Source organism: Periplaneta americana, chromosome 8, assembly GCF_040183065.1.
Source record: "Periplaneta americana isolate PAMFEO1 chromosome 8, P.americana_PAMFEO1_priV1, whole genome shotgun sequence".
In the NCBI taxonomy this organism is placed as follows: Eukaryota; Metazoa; Arthropoda; class Insecta; order Blattodea; family Blattidae; genus Periplaneta; species Periplaneta americana.
This window is the reverse complement of record NC_091124.1, coordinates 88,310,249-88,328,115: the sequence shown is the minus strand read 5'-3', so window position 1 is coordinate 88,328,115 and position 17,867 is coordinate 88,310,249. Positions and strand designations below refer to the sequence as shown.

At 34.9% G+C, this 17,867-nt stretch overlaps 1 protein-coding gene across 4 annotated transcripts in view; it reads right to left on the bottom strand.

Moving 5' to 3' along the window:
- The window catches only part of Klp3A (kinesin-like protein 3A), a 177,403-nt gene that overhangs the window by 43,282 nt on the left and 116,254 nt on the right, over positions 1 to 17,867 (bottom strand). For all 4 annotated transcript variants that reach the window (XM_069833219.1, XM_069833220.1, XM_069833218.1 and 1 more), the window contains one exon: positions 10,461 to 10,574. In XM_069833219.1, coding sequence (XP_069689320.1) covers positions 10,461 to 10,574 — 114 coding nt within the window. The remainder of the gene's footprint in view (positions 1 to 10,460; positions 10,575 to 17,867) is intronic.

Here is a 17,867-nt window from a genome sequence, read left to right as displayed (position 1 = left end):
AAAAATGAGTTTGCATGCTGCGCAGATAGCAAAAGTTGTTTTGAGTAATCAGTAAACAATTTCATTTACCTACATATGTCCTCTGAGTGAATGTTGAATAAAATAAAATAATATAATTGTTAACATGATAAAGAATACATAAAATTCGGTATTTTTCATGACACCAAATTCTTCAATGTTGTGCTTTCATTAGGCACAATGATTCTGTAGAGTTCTAGTCAGTAACTTTTCTACTTAACTTACATTTCATCATTCGAATCTTCTCTAAGGCTTCCATTTTGAAATTTCATCACCTAACCTTGATACCAACATTATCAAGTAATAGATTAGAATAATCATTTAGTACTTTTCTCTATAAACAGCTAATGAATCTTATGTCAAATAGTCCCACTTTGCATACATTTTACAATTCACAAATGTATAACACCTAAACTCAATTATGAAGAATCATTACTCAAAAGCAGTTTCTCTTTGGTACCAATATTATATTCATTTCAGTGAATCTTCGATAAGATAAACAACAATTTAATATTTTTACACGTGCACAAATTATGAAATTTGTTATGCAGCAGAGAGCTGTCATTTGTGTACAAACAAGGCCAAGATAAAAAATTCAATGCACTATTGTAAGTGGGTTTTAAAACTTAGGAATAATGGACATTCTAAAATAGTTGTCCTGGATGGTTCAATAGTTACTATTCTTGCTGGTCCCCTACTCTGCTGCCAAAATACAATTCATTGGCATTTTTAGCTAAAGGAGTAAGACTATGCCTTTGGCTTTTCACTATATATTCCCCACATATGTAACACAACATATTGGGGATATTTACATATTTTCGAGACTTTTCCACACAAGTTTCTGACAGAACATCACAAAATTCACACAAACACAAAACACAGTATAGTAGCAACCATCATTACAATATATCACCTGATTCAACATACTTCATTTGAAAATGCATGGAAACTCACCAGATGACAGCAGGAGACAGAATTGAAAAGATATGTTTATGATAAGTGAAGCTAGATGGACGAACACAGAGATCAGAAATATCAATAGAGCAAAAATTTTGCCTATTGCATATGAATGGTAATTTATTTCAATAACAAAAAATAGAATTGAAATCCTGAGAAAACGGTACGTGGTGGAGAAAAACTGAAGTCATATTTGAATTAACCATACAAAAATTGGCCATAACTACATATTTTTATGCAGAGGGCAAAAAGTGTATTGTACAGTGAGCTATCAAATTATACTAAAATACCATGTGAATTGTTAATCATTCTATTTATAAAGCCAATGATAAAACAAGAACAACTTTATAACATTTAAAAATTCACTATTGTAACATAAGATAAGCATAGATGGTTTAATTAAAACTTATTATACATTATATTATTTAAAAATAAGGTTTCAACAGATAAAAATGCTACGACCTCCAATCTCCATAATGTTAGTTCAGTTTTCACAACTAAACAGGTTTCAGTAGAGTACTATATTAGTATACAGTTTGTTTAGTCAACTGTCCAAGACAGGTCTGAACCTCACAAGTGATACCAACATGGCACCACTAATGAGGTAACTACGAGTATATTAAGTAAATCTGATGAGCATACCTCATATAGTCGTAACTATAGCTAACCAGAAAGACAGGCTACAGTGCGAATTGGATTCACATGATTATCTCGGTCTAGCCATGGCCATCATGAAAATCGCCTAATATAAATACATGTTCAAAGTTCTAAAAAACAAAGGAATTGCTATATTAAACTCCTGTTAAACGTGCATTTATATATAAACTTGTTCACTGTTGGCCATGTTATGAATAAGAATGTGACATTGCACACTGCCTTTCTTTCTCGTTAGCCACAGTCATAACTGTAACTCTCTTCTCACTGCTTGGTAGTTGAGCCTTCTGGTTGACGATTTGAAGTAGAAGAATGCCATAAGTATTTTTCTCTGTGCCAATTTTTCGAAAAACAGCCTTGTTTTTCTATATAATGTCATAAAACTCTGAACAACTATGAGAGAAATTCACCATCACCAACAAAATATGTTGAAACTAACAGACGAAATTTTTCTTCTGTCCAAACACTATTCATTATTGAAAATACACGTTCTACTGGATTAGATGTGGTTGGCATGCATAACATCATTTCTACTACTTTCTGAAGAGTATCGTAGAGAATTTGTCCTTCTTCCTTATTTCTAAAGACCTGCATCCATTTCTCTGCCACTGGAACTTTTATTTTCCATCCTTCTTGAGAAAGTATTTTTTTTTTTTTTTTTTTGCACACTGCCACTGATTGAAAGGTTTGCTTCTTGGTCAGAATAAGATATGATGAGAGCCTTTAGTAATTCCTCTGGAATCATAGCAATTCTACTTCGAATATCTGACCATGTTGGTGTGCTTAGAAAAAGAATTCACTGAAAATTTTCCACCCCACCATAACAATTTTCCCATTTTTGAAAGTATTCTAGACATACATTATAAAATGTGTCAGCCATAGATAGGAATTCTTTTTTTTTAATGTTGCCAGACTTTTCCAAATCTAACAAGCAATTTTCCACTTTAGTAGTAAGGAACTTCTCCTCTTACTTTTCTTTTAATGAGGAAATGTGCACTAAAACTTTTGTGGTTGTCATGTCATCCTGTTCAATAATAGTTACTGTTTCTTCAAACATATGCGCTTGATTACTTACAAACATTAAATACAATTAAAAAAAAAAGGGGGTCACTGAAAAGTTTCTTCATGAACGTTGGTGCCTTTTCCTGTGACATAAAATAGGACTGCAATCCAGCAAATCTGGTCTTAGTGATAAACTAATATTATCATATTAAAGATATTTTTATTAATTTGTCCTGCAGAATAATATCTGTAATATTGACAATTAATATTTGAGGAGCGAATTTTTCTCCTCAAATATTAATTGTCAATAATACAGATATTATTCTGTAGGACAAATTAATAAAAATATCTTTAATATTCTCATAGCTAGCAGTGCATATTTCTGTACAGATTACTGTGCACTTAACTGCAGAATCCCAGCCAAATAAGTCACTCAGCTGAGTGCGTCCCTTGTATAATGGCAATTGACTTGGACATAAAATGTCAACATATATGCCTAACTTGGAGTCAGGCCAAAAGGGGAACATTCAAGGAGGAGGGTTCAGTCCGGTGCTGTGGCTTGAATTCGGAGTAGCTCAGTGGTCAGAGCGCTTGGTACGTAGAACCAAGGACCCGGGTTTGATCCCTGGCGCCAGAGCGAATTTTTCTCCTCAAATATTAATTGTTAATATTACCATGTTTTAAAAGTCTAGCATATTCAACACCAGCAAATTCACAAAACTCTTGTAGTCTAAGGAAACATCTGAGATCCTGACTGCTGTACACGAAAACTACAGTAATGATGTATAAAGTCCTAGCTCAGCCAGTACTAATGTATGCCTCTGAAACTGGCCACTGTCGAAGCTTGATGAGCGACAGCTATGTACATTTGTGACAAAAATTCTAAGATATATTTCTGGTCCGGTAGAAGAAAATTGAGAATGGAGAAGAAGATACAACTTCGAACTCTGCAATTTATTTAATGAACCAGATATTGTTAAACTCATTGAAATCAAGTGACTCGAGTGAGCTGGACATGTCCTATGTGCCAGTGATCAAAGAACAATGAAGAAAATATTTAATATTTTGCCACAAGGAATCAGGAAAGTTGGCAGACCCAAGTTAAGATGGAAAGAATGTATAATTTCAAGGTAAAAATTGTTCCGGGATCGATGCCTGGCCCTGCAACAATTTTCCCCTTGAAATTATTCAAATCTGCTTCACAGAAAGCTTTAGCTGAAAGCTAGATTTGGAAAGAATGTGTTCAAAAGGATAACAGAACGATGGGAATTAAGAACTGGAGAAGAGTGGCAATGAACAGGGAGAAATAGCAGAAGATTTTAAGAAAGGCCAGGGCCCACACAGGGCTGTTGAGCTGGTGATGACGATGCTGGGGGACCTGAACTAATGTGACAATGAGCTGAATAATTTGTAATGAGAGCAGTGAAGATGAGGACAGAGAATTGTCAGAAGGTGAGCCACTGAGTAAGCAAGGTGACAATAAAATACCTAAATAATAATAATATAAAACTCTTTAATCAGTTATTTAATGTTACTTCAACAGTGAGATCATCTAGCATCAGTGTAATACTGGTTACGGCCTGACATGACATGAAGTGAGGATTCGCTGTGGGATTCATTGACATTCGTCTTACAGTTGGGAAAACCTCGGAAAAAATTCTAACCAGATAATCAGACTAAGAAAGATTCAAACCCATACCCGTGCAGTCTCAGATTACAAGTCTAACTCGCCAACTCCATGCTACACCAATGGAATAAACATTCTTCATATTATACAATACAGCTCAAGTACATTTTACAACTAACAGAAGTAGTAATTAAATCAGAAACACCCACAGATGTAATGAAAGCTCTAGCCCTCGAAACAAGCAACACAAAATATCCCCCAAAAGAATAGTTACATATTTTTACAGAAGGATCTTCTAAAGACCACCGAACTGGAGCTGGAGTCTCATGTTCACTATTCTCATTTTATCAAGCAACAGGCCTTAACACCACAAATTATGACGGAGAAATAATGGCAATGCACATAGCTCTATAGCAATTAATGAATCTTTCAATTAACAAGTACGATAAAGCAGTAATCCTCTGATTCCAAAGCTGCAATTCAAGCAATATGCTCAAACACCACAAAAAAAATTAGAGAAAATAAAGGATTGATACATATTAGTTCAACTCCAAAATCTTAACAAAACAATTCACATATGGTGGGATCGAAGGCAACGAACTGGCAGATACACTTGCCAAAAAAGGCACAACAATACAGCAAATGAAATCGACAAATTTGCCAATTTTTTTTTTATTTTATTGGGTTATTTTACGACGCTTTATCAACATCTAGGTTATTTAGCGTCTGAATGATATGAAGGTGACAATGCCTGTGAAATGAGTCCGTGGTCCAGCACCGAAAGTTACCCAGCATATGCTCGTATTGGGTTGAGGGAAAACCCCGGAAAAAACCTCAACCAGGTAACTTGTCCTGACTGGGATTCGAACCCGGGCCACCTGGTTTCGCAGCCAGACGCGCTGACCGTTACTCCACAGGTGTGGACGACAAATTTGCCAATGACTCCAGTAAAGCGCCTAATCAATTCTAAATTCTCACACCTTCATAATGAGGAAACAAAAAAACATACCGAAAACAAAAAATGGAACACCCTAATCTTGAACCCAGAAGTAATCCCATAAGCACCACGGAAAACAGCAGTTGCCACTTACAGGACATGATTGCTTGGCAAGCCACTTACATAAACCACAAATTCTAAATTCACCAGTGTGTCCCCTGTGCAACAGTCAAGAGGAGATGAATGAGAGCCACTTGAACACCTGCAATGCACTATCTGCAGAAGACACTGTAGCCCAGAAGTATTGGAGAGCACAAATGCTAATGGCTTCATTGCTAGATGCAAGGCATTGAAACAACAACAACAACATATTATACACTAAAGTAGATGTGGGATGTGACAACATTTTACCATCACAGCTCCAGGAATGTCGCTGTGACATATAATAGTGATTTTGTCACAGTGTGATTTTTGTTTTCAGACGATTCTTGGCGATTGCGAATGTTCTAATGCCCTGGAATTCACAGAGTCATTCAATTAAGATGATGGCAATACATGCTACATTCCAAGGGTAATGTCATCATTAGTCATAATGTAGAAGTTTCATGTTGCTATAGCTTGTCTATTCTTAAAGTCTTCAATTCGTGGCCATTTTACAAAAGTAACGAATGTAACTGTTCTTTACCAGGAGTATGTACATGGGAAGAAACCAAACTGAATCCGAACATTAAAATTAAAAGGAGTAATACAATCTGTAATGTACTCAACACAAATCTTTGTTTTGAGACCCAAACCATTACTTTAACTGGTAATCAGTGATGCGTTTAATCATCTCTTTCACATATTGTATAACATTAAATTATTTGAGATATATAAATCAGTAATGAGGGTTAAATTTTTAAAATTAATAATCTTTAGCAATATGGACTATAAATTAGCACTATATTTAATCAAACATTTCAATGTTTCCCCATCACAAGCCGAAAGACGACATACGTTTATGTTTATCGCTCTGTTGTGAATTGACATATTGATGCCATAAATATTATACATATTAACAATACTGATTACTGGGCAAGTAAGAAACACGCCATGTTATCGCGATGTGTAGGTGCATATATTTTCCCAGGAATGTTTATGAATGATTAATTAAATCATCTGTGGACGAATATAGGGAGTGTATTCTATGATGTATTTTTTATAGCTTGAGTATCGAGTTGCTGATGTTAACCTTTAGATTGGGACGAAAATTAATTGGATCCTAGTTATCTTGTTCTTCAAGTTCGTGTGAATCTTCTGACCTGCAGTTGTCTGAAGCTGTCATATACATCAGTCGCCAATATCACTATCAGTCATAAATCGGGCGAAAATGGCGATTTCTCAGAGCTATGATTTTCGAACCACAGTCACAGTCGGAACTAGCGACAAAATTACAGGTCTTCAAAGCACACCCCACCACTACAATAAAGGATTGTATTTTTAACACTGTACTTATTCTTGGGTTGAGATCTTAACACACCATCCAAATCCGAGCTATGAAACCTGGCAGCAATGCAAGTTACATGCTACATCAGTAGGAAGGAAGCACAGATGAAGTGGTAATTAATCTATTAAAAATATTAAATATACATTCATCTACCTTACTGCAATAGGTGCAAGATATGATATTCTTAATTATACTATATCTCTTCTGCACTCTTTTCTCCATATTTCACTCTGTTGAGACAAAGAGCTGCAATGTGAACAGTACATTGTACTCAGTCTTTTCCTCCCATGATTTGTTCCTTTACCTGCTAGAAAGTTTCAGCAAGTTCCTGTAATGCCAATCTTCTCAAGAGTAGATTTTAACTTGATGGCACAATATGTCTTACTACAACTATACTGTCTCAACCTATTTAATCTTATATAAAAATCCTTCAAAAGTACAGCATTGCAAAACATTACAGCAATTGTCAGTTTACTAATGCACACCCTTCTGAAAACTTTAGATGATTGTAAATAATTTGCTTGGTAATAATAATGTTCACATTTACTTTCTTGTACAACTCACAGAAATTTATTCATCGGTTTTCCCAAATAAGTTCTCCATTGAACTCAATCTTTTTTTTTTTTTTTTTTATGACACAAGTTGCAAGACATGCAGTATGTGACATGTTAGTAACCTAGTGTGCCCATTTTTAAATTTAAATGATCTGCACTTGTTGAAGACAAATGAACAAGCAAACAGTTTTCCTGAAATTGTGCTGTAAATCTTCTATTTATTCAACATCACTGGTTCCTTGTGCACTGAAAAACTTGATAATTCATTGTGCAACAAAATTATGATTATCATGTCGGTTTTCTTCCGGTAATTGCTGAGAGAAACAAAAGATAGATAATACAAAAATAAAAGTTTCTTTAACAGACTAAGCTACCTATAATTATGCGAAAAAAATATTTTAAATAAAAGAAACGAAGTTCGAATACATTTTTTTTAAATCAAAATAATTCCAACCGCAATTTCAAAATGTCTATCACAAAAGGAGACCATTTCGTGGGAAAATATTATAATTTATTAGATACAATTTATTGGACTGGTGCATAAGTTCGTTATCATTTGTTGTTTTACGAGTTGGTAGAAATGCAAGTTCATTACTGTCCATTATTCCATTGTTGTTGTTGATTAGTTACCTGTTTTTTTAGTAGGTTATTTTACGATGCTTTATCAACAGCTTAGGTTATTTATCGTCTGAATGAGATGAAGGTGGTAATGCAAGTGAAATGAGTCCGGGGTCCAACACTGAAAGTTACCCAGCATTTGCTTATATTGGGTTGAGGGAAAACCTTGGAAAAAACCTCAACCAGGTAACTTGCCCCAACCGGGAATCGAACTCTAGCCACTGGTTTCATGGCTAGACGCGCTAGCTGTTACTCCACAGGTGTGGACAGCTACCTGTTTTGTGGTCCAGTATTCTGGACACAAGCTAGATATTTGAAGTCGAAACAAGATGGAGTGTCAAGTGAAGAAAGTTGAACATTTCCGTCACATTCTACTCTTCAAGTTGAACCGAGGATCAAATGCAACAGCAGTGGCCAAAACAATTGGTGCTGTGTATGGTCCTAATGCTATTGCTGAAAGTACGGCAAGGAAATGGTTTTCTTGTTTCTGTGAAAACAGATTTAACTTATCAGATGATTCACAGACAGGACAACCGTCAGTTTTTGACAAGGAACACTTAAATTAACCTATTCATGAGTCCCCCTCAATCAACGCGGGGATAGACAGAAGCCATGAATTGTGACCATTCAACCATAGTGCGTCATTTGCATAAAATGGGTAAGGTGCAAAAGTTGGGTTGCTGGGTACCATGAGTGTTAAGTGAGGATTACAAGAATCAGTGTGTAACAATATATGTGTCATTGCTTGCCCGTCACAGGTCAGCCAATCGTTCCTTGAGAATATTATTACTGGAGAAGAAAAATGGTGTCTGTATGCCAACATCAGGAAAAGGAAAGTGTGGCTAAGCCCAACAAAAAAAAGCAAACCCTCGTGCAAAGGACAGTGCACATCCAAACAAAATCATGTGCGTCTGATGGAACAAAAATGGTATCCGTCATCATGAATTGTTACCAAGGAACCAAACAATCATTGCTGCTGTGCATAGCAAACAACTAAGGAGACCATCCAACCTGGATGTTCAGTGTTGTTACTGCATGATAATGCACATCTAAATTCGGCAAGATTGACCAGAGCAGTTATATAAGAACTCGGCTGGGAAACTGTTCTGCATCCTTCCTATTCTCCCAACCTTGCCATTCAGATTTTCACCTTTTCCACTCTCTCTAATCACATCCAGGGACAAGTCTTTCCTGATGAAGACACTCTTGATACTTGGCTCACTGATTTCTTCAACTCAAAACCACAGCAGTTCTACAGGCGTGGCATCAAACTCCTATCTGAACATTGGCAGAAAGTCATTGACACTGAAGGCGAGTACTGGTACATTACCAACTGAGTGAGGATTGTGAGTACAATATTGGTGTTAATGACATTGTGTTACTATAGTACTTACTATTAAATAAATGAAAGTACAGAAAAACGCTACGAACTTATGCACCAATCCAAAATTATGAAGTTAAAAAATTTTCAAGCAGTGCATATGCATGCATATATTAACAGGGGTCTATATGAAGATTACATCCCAGCCAATAGCTGGGTTAGCTATCACAAAGGTCTCTCAACCTCTGACTGGAGAGACCCTATCAAGATGACAGCTAATGTAGCACCCTTGGGCACCATACCATGCAGAATCCAAGACTATCTGCTGCAGATGATGCCACAGTGAGATTGAAACATTTGCTCATGTCTTGGGATCCTGTCCTTTTGGAAACACTCTTCGCAACTATAGACATCACACCGTCTGATCAAAACTTGCTAAAGCACTATACACATTAGCTGAAAACAGCAGTGTATGTCAAATCGATATTATTGTCATTAAACCTGGTACTACGAAAGGCTGTCTAGTAGATCCAGCTATCAGGTTTGAGCCTCACAGAAGCCAACCTGAGGGGGTGGATGAGGGAAAAAAAATCCATCTATGAGCCGACCATTCCATATTATAAAATGCTTACAATCTCAGCGATATAGAAGCTATTGGTCTGTTTACTGGTGCAAGAGGAACCATCACCACTCATCTCCTTTCTTCTGTAAATGTTTTCAAATACCAACTATCATCATAAAAGAAGTAGCTACTGAGTCACTGAAGCTATCAATTTTACATGCTAAGACATCATCTTTAGCCATGCCCTCAAGTACCTTTCTAGTATCACTTTTTTTTTTTTTTTTTTTAAGACTATCATCAAGTTAATTTTTATATTGATGACTACATATTGTTATTCTAATTCCTGATTTATTTCTGTTTTGTAAATTGATTGTAATCTTATTTTTATAATTCTTTGTCATATGGCAACCTCACAAGTTGGGAAAAATATAAATAGTCTCAAATTAATAGTATTATAAAATAAACAAATTACATTTTTGAGTGTATATTAATTTTAAATTTATTGTAAAATGGTTTTATTATAATTTTCTTAACACAGCAGTTAAAAATTCCAGTGTATATGGAATTTTTCTACAATTTCCACAGTACTTTTTAAATAAAGAAATTTGAAATAATTATCCCATCCCTCCCTTTCAAAATGGAAACTCCACCAAACAAATTTTTGTGAAAACCCATGCATGTAGTCCTCTCTTTAAGCCACCAAATCAAACCACATAGCCAATACCTTTTCCTCGTGTTCCTTTTCAATGCTAAGCAATTGTTGTTGATGCATTTGAGCATGTTCTTTCAGTTGTTGTTCACACAGAGCAAGCTTACTAACAGCTTTCTGGTATGCAGCCTGTAATAAATCACAAAATATAAACAACAATATTTAAAATCAATGTCGAAAAGACAACCTGGTGGCACTGGATATATAAATAAAAAAAAAAAAAAAAAATATATATATATATATATATATATATATAATCATTGAAATGTTATGCTTTGTACAACTCTCTTCTGAAGATTGTGTAATTATGCAAATAACACGGTTTCTACTAAGCAGGAAAGATACATTTCACTGTTGTGACGAGATTTACCATAATGTAATATTTATTTATTCAACTGCAGTGGGGCTTGACAGTGTCATTGCCCATGATTTAGTGCAATAAAGTGCATATAAAGTAAAGTAAAATAATTATACTTAAGAAAAACAGAATAAATGGTATGAATTTTATTTCTGAATACTGCATCACTTTGAAATTAGCTTACGAACATGCCATTGTATATTTTTTTCTTATTTTTCTTATCCCGAATTTAAAAGAAAACTTACAAATTAAACCAAACCCTTTAACTCTATTAAATATAGAATATAATCTAAATTTAACAGAAGAAATACTGAAATCAGAAGTAAACACTGAAATACTGAAACAATTGTCTTTAGAGACAATATTAGGTACCCTCCACAAAACTGGCTTCATTTATACACCGACAGATCCTTGATCTCCAGAGAACAAGATCCCAGTGCAGGTGTTACATGCTGTCTCTTCTCACTTTATAGATCACTTGGATATGGAACAACAAGTTTTGATGGTGAAATCATTGCAATAAGTGAATGTCTCAGGAATCTTATATGCCACATCAATAAATTTAGCAATGCAGTTATATTGTCAGACTCCAAAGCAGCTATTCTATCAATAGTCTCTAAACACACACCTTCATCTCAAACAGCAGAAATAACTAAAATGCTCTCTCAATTAATATCACTCAATAAAAGAATTGTATTCCAATGGATACCATCCCATTGTGGAATCCTGGGAAACGAGAATGTGGATGCTTTAGCAAAGAAGGGCAGCACTGCTACTTACAGACCTGTTACTAAATCTACGTATTACTCTGTGAAGAGATTTATTAAATCTACATACTTAGACTTCAACAAACAAAATTTGATAACACAATCCCAAGGGAAAAAATGGAACTCTATCAAAATCCACAGTTAATTCCCGATTTACCACGAAAATCGTCTGTAGCTGCATTTAGATTGGCAACAGGCCATGATTGTTTGGCTAACACCTGTATAGAATTGGAATATATCAGTCTCCTAACTGCCCATTGTGCAACTCAAACAAAGAAATGGATTCAAAGAAATGGATTCGGAACACCTCAAAATCTGTGCTTCATTGGCTGGTCATGATAATATCTTTGAAAAATATTGGAGTACAAGAGGTCAAATGACTTTATTGTCAAACTATTAATAAGTATTTAATGAATTTCAATCTTAAGGCATATAAACTTGCAAATGTTTATTTGCTATTTAATAACAATATATGAACGTTTTCGCCATTTAGGGCATCTTCAGATATAACAAAACATATTATCTGGACCTATAATAGTATATTATGCAAATAACAAGGAAAATAGAGAACAATATATGTGATACATGAAATTCATGAGCTTTATGTAGATATAACATGATACAGGATGAATATTGAGATAATCTTTGAATTTGAACTTAGACTGGACGAATGTTTTATTTTATACATATAGCTCATGTTACAATTAATATACAATGTTTAAAATTTGTCAATGATGTTAATTTTAAAATTTACAATGATGATAATAAAATATTTAAAGTAATCATGGCTGAAAGTTGTCGTAAGTTACAAGATAGTATGCGTAGTTAATGTTTGTGTGTTTTGTAATTATTTCACTTAGAGAGGCCGTTGGCATTTGAATGAATGTTGTTTGACGTTGATGACTACTTTACAATTGATATACAGTGATTAAATTAGTCAATGTTAAAATTTAAATTTTATAATGAAGATAATAAAATATTTAGAGTAATCATGGCTGAGAATTGTCGTAAGTTCAAAATAGTTTTCGTAGTTGATGTTGTGTGTTTTGTAATTGTTTCACCTGAAAATAGAGATTAAGAGATAATAATAAATGCAAAATATAGGCAAGTTATTATATAGAGACGCAGATAATTATTATTATAAGATTACTTGTTAAAAATGTTGTTTGTGTTGTTGGGTATAATCAGTTGAGATATTGAATAAATGCTCGTTGATTGTGAATGTAGTGGAATGTACGATAAATTTCGTAATAGATAAATTATGAGTTAAGTATGACTTTTAATCATTCATTGAAAATTAATAGAAAGATCAATATTATAATTCGTAATAATTAGTAATAATTAGATGAGCTATAATACCAAATATATGTAAATGATTTTACGGCAGCAGTAATAATTATCTGCGTTTCTATATAATAACTTGTCTATATTTTGCATTTATTATTATCTCTTAATCTCTATTTTTCAGGTGAAACAATTACAAAACACACAACATCAACTACGAAAACTATTTTGAACTTACGACAATTCTCAGCCATGATTACTCTAAATATTTTATTATCTTCATTATAAAATTTAAATTTTAACATTGACTAATTTAATCACTGTATATCAATTGTAAAGTAGTCATCAACGTCAAACAACATTCATTCAAATGCCAACGGCCTCTCTAAGTGAAATAATTACAAAACACACAAACATTAACTACGCATACTATCTTGTAACTTACGACAACTTTCAGCCATGATTACTTTAAATATTTTATTATCATCATTGTAAATTTTAAAATTAACATCATTGACAAACTTTAAACATTGTATATTAATTGTAACATGAGCTACATGTATAAAATAAGACATTCGTCCAGTCTAAGTTCAAATTCAAAGATTATCTCAATATTCATCCTGTATCATGTTATATCTACATAAAGCTCATGAATTTCATGTATCACATATATTGTTCTCTATTTTCCTTGTTATTTGCATAATATACTATTATAGGTCCAGATAATATGTTTTGTTATATCTGAAGATGCCCTAAACGGCGAAAACGTTCATATATTGTTATTAAATAGCAAATAAACATTTGCAAGTTTATATGCCTTAAGATTGAAATTCATTAAATACTTATTAATAATTTACCAGGCATATTGATATATTAAAATGAATTGTAAATTAAATTATTGTCAAATGCCTGGCATTAGAAAACAACAACAACAATATATATTTTTTCTTTCAAGGAATGAATATGCATTTCTAAGCTGTATATTATTTGTAGAAACATATACAGTGGCGTGCAAATTAATCCGAACACGACATATTTTTACATTTTCTGTCATTGTTGGCCTCACAGCTGCTCATACCGCTTTAATTGACATCTGTAGTACATGTAATTCCATTGTTGAAGGTCTGTCGTCATTATTTTTTTTATAATATGTGACATTTTGCCTGTCGTTTTGTACTTATAAGCATTTCAGTTGTGTTGAAGACTTAATACTGCAATCCTGTGTACATTCTGTCGTCTTCACAAATGGATACAACTCCACGAAAACGGTCTAAAATTATAACATTAGCAGAGCATTCTTCTATGACACAGAGGCAAATTGCTGCAGAATGTCACATCGGTTTGGCTACTGTTAATTCGATCATAAAACGATACAGGGAGACTGGATCCATCACACCCCACAAAAAAAGGAAACTGTGGCCGGAAAAGGAAGACTTCACCTGCAGATGATCGTTTGTCAGGAAAAGTAAATTAAATCCTAGACTAATTGCTGTCGACTTAACCCGCGAGTTAATGGCTATCACTGGGGCGAATATTCACATCACAACAGTGCGGCGTAGGCTTTTGGAAGCTGGACGAAGGGCTCGTAAGCCTATTAAGAAGCAACTGCTAACCCCTGTTATGTGCAAAAAACCCTTAATGTGGGCAAAATTACATCAACACTGGACAGTGAATGACTGGAAGAATGTACTTTTTTCCAATGTGTCTCATTTCGAAGTCCACGGCCACCGTGTTTCTTATGTACGGAAAGGATCCGAAAAAGTAACAGCAGCTCATCTCCAACAAGCACCCAAATACCCTCCTAAAGTAATGTTTTGGGGTTGTTTTACACATGAAGGGCCTGGAGCATTAATACCTATCAAGGGAATGATGAATTCTGACAAATATATTCACATATTGGAAACCAGAATCATACCCCAGCTGCAAAAATCATTTCCGGATGGCAGAGGTGTGTTCCAACAAGACCTGGCACCATGCCATACGTCTCGAAAAACTACAGAATTCTTCAACAAGAAGAATATTCAGGTACTCCCGTGGCCAGGCAACTCACCCGATATCAACCCCATTGAGAACTTGTGGTCAATTTGCAAAAGAATGCAAAAAATGGATTGTTCTACAAAGGAGAAGATGATTTCTGCCCTCATTGGTGTATGGTTTCGCGATGAAGAAATGAAGAATATTTGTGGGAAATTAGTGGAATCCATGCCAAATCATCTCAGAGCTGTTACTAGGAACAAGGGAGGCCACATAGATTACTGAGGTATGTCTTAGATCCTTTTTTTATCCCGTTTGAGTGTTTTTGCATAAGTAATTACGTTGTTCGGATTAATTTGCACGCTACTGTAATTTCTACTCAACTGTATGGATAAATTGCTCCATCTTCAACTATAACCCAAAAGCAATTATAAGAAATAGGATGAAATAAAAACAAATAAACATAAGCTAATGGACACACTATTAGTCAATTGGCTTCAATGTCGACTTTCCATGCCTCAGATTCGCATTCAAATTCCGTCAAGTCCAAATGAAGTTTGTGGTACAACAAGACAATGTTTGAAGCAATATTAAAGACAGAAAAGTATTCTACAATTTCAGAGTAGCACAGGGGAATTCTTGAGATGAAATTATGAGAAATCAAATTAACTAGAAATAAGGAAACGAAAAATGCAAATTGTAGCCTAAATATATTATATTCTATTATATTATGTTGGCACATTGTTTCGCTTCTCAGCTGTGGCAAGTCCCACTTCCCCAGTATAAATATGCATTTTCTTTTGGGACAATGTACATTTGTTTGCGAAGATGGTTAGACAGCTGACTCTAGAGCAGGCCTGAACAAGGTTTGCGCTCTGTGAGCCGGCTCACAGCTCATGAGCAGAATGCAGATATTAGCTGCGCTCAGTATAGGGTGGACTGGAAGAAGGGGTGATCTCGTACAAAATATACACAAAAGGGAAGTACTAGTACGAGTGTTTATGAAATGAATTCCCGTTCAGTGTTTGCAAAACTATCTTGGACTTATTAATTAATACAGAAATATTTATTTTACAGAAATAATAGAAATTTTATACCTACTTAAATGCACAATATCATTTTCTTATATTTTTATTTATCAGTACATGAAAACGAGGTTTTATGCTGTTGGCAGCTGAAAGGAACAGTAGCCTACTGGTCGTAATGATTGTTACAGATGTTTGATGCCTGCCTTTATTAAAGTTGATTATAGAAAACAGTTGCTCACAAATATAAATGTTGAGCCAAACATAGCAATCATTTTCACAGCCAGTCTGTGTAGTCGTGGATATTATTGCTAATGTTTATTAGTCTTGTAAAACTCAACCAAGCTAGTAGTATTATTCAAACGATCTTTAGCCCTTAGGCCACATTGAAGATCAGTAAGTCCTAGCTGTAAATCGTTAAATGTTATGTTTTATTTAACGACGCTCGCAACTGCCGAGGTTATATGAGCACACTTAAATGCAATCGACCTGGCCCGGAATCGAACCCGCAACCTCGGGCATAGAAGGCCAGTGCTATACCAACTGCGCCAACCAGGCCCACCTGTAACTTATATGGCATTGTTTCAACTGGTGTTGAAGAATTTATTATGATAACTTTAAACTTCTTTCCAATTAAGACAAGATTTTTAGTAGGTTATTTTATGATGTTTTATCAACAGCTTATGTTATTTAGCGTCTGAATGAGAAGAAGGCGATAATGCCGGTGAAATGAGTTCGGGGTCCAACACTGAAAGTTACTCAGCGTTTGCTCATACTGAGTTGAGGGAAAACCCCGGAAAAACCCCAACCAGGTAACTTGATCCGGGAATCGAACCCGGGCCACCTGGTTTCGCGGCTAGACGCTCTAACCGTTACTCCACAGGTGTGGACCTTAAGACAAGATCTTGGAACCTAGAATTAAATTCATTTTGAATTTCAATTAATATTTGCACATAATTGTTTAACATGGCTTCATCATGAGCAGTTTCTATCGTTCGAAAGTAAGCCATATTTCCTTCCCAAAACTGACTTACGAAAAGTGTAAGTTTACGACTGAAATCCCGTAATTTATTCAACATATCAATATCCCTGAAGAGAGATATTAAAATTGTTGAAGATTAATATCTTTAGTATCTTTATGTCTGGACTCGTAATGACGCATTATGTTATGTTTCTTTCTATCTTTCAAAATGCTGTGGCAGATAAAGCACTGAGTATTTACTCCAGCAGCTATGAAAAAATAAGCATTTTCCCATGCAACATTGAAAGAATTTGCCTGATCATTACTTTTCCGTCTTTTAGATTCCTCCATACCATACTGTAGCAGTAGGTAAGCAAGGTGAAACGGTTTCTGAGAATATGCACTGCACTCCACTAGATAGCTGAGAGGTCGTTTCCCTCTCCTCTATCTATAGCAGGTCTATGTCATTCTGGCGTATCTTCCTCTCTGATTCGGCGAGAGGTAAACACAGCTCTCCCGCTCGGAAAGAGCGTGCACGCTCGTTGAGCGCTGTTAGTGCAGGTATGCTCTAGAGCAATTCAGTTTTGTGTGTAAAGTTTCTTATAAATACCAATCAGGTCATCGTGTTCATGTGAAATTTATTCAGACGTTCCCTGGTCAATTATCTCCTTCCAGAACTGCAATTCATGATATAGAACAGATTTGAATCTATTCATTCAGTGCAAAACAAAAAAACACACGCGAAAACATTAAGTTCTAACAGAGGACAAATTAGATCAAATTTGCACAAAATCACTCTCGAAATTATCACAGGTAGGGTTTCAGTGTCTTCTACACATAAAGCAACAAAATTGTTAAAACTAAAGCCTGACAAATGTACATGTACATGTATGTGTCTATTGTTTACAACAAGGCAATACAGTAGCATAAATTCGTTATTGTGAATGTTTTTATCATCAGTGACTGAAGATTTAATTGACCCACACCTCGTGTTCTTTTCAGACGAGGCATGGTTCCACCTGACTGGTCGTGTAAACACTGGTCGTGTAAACA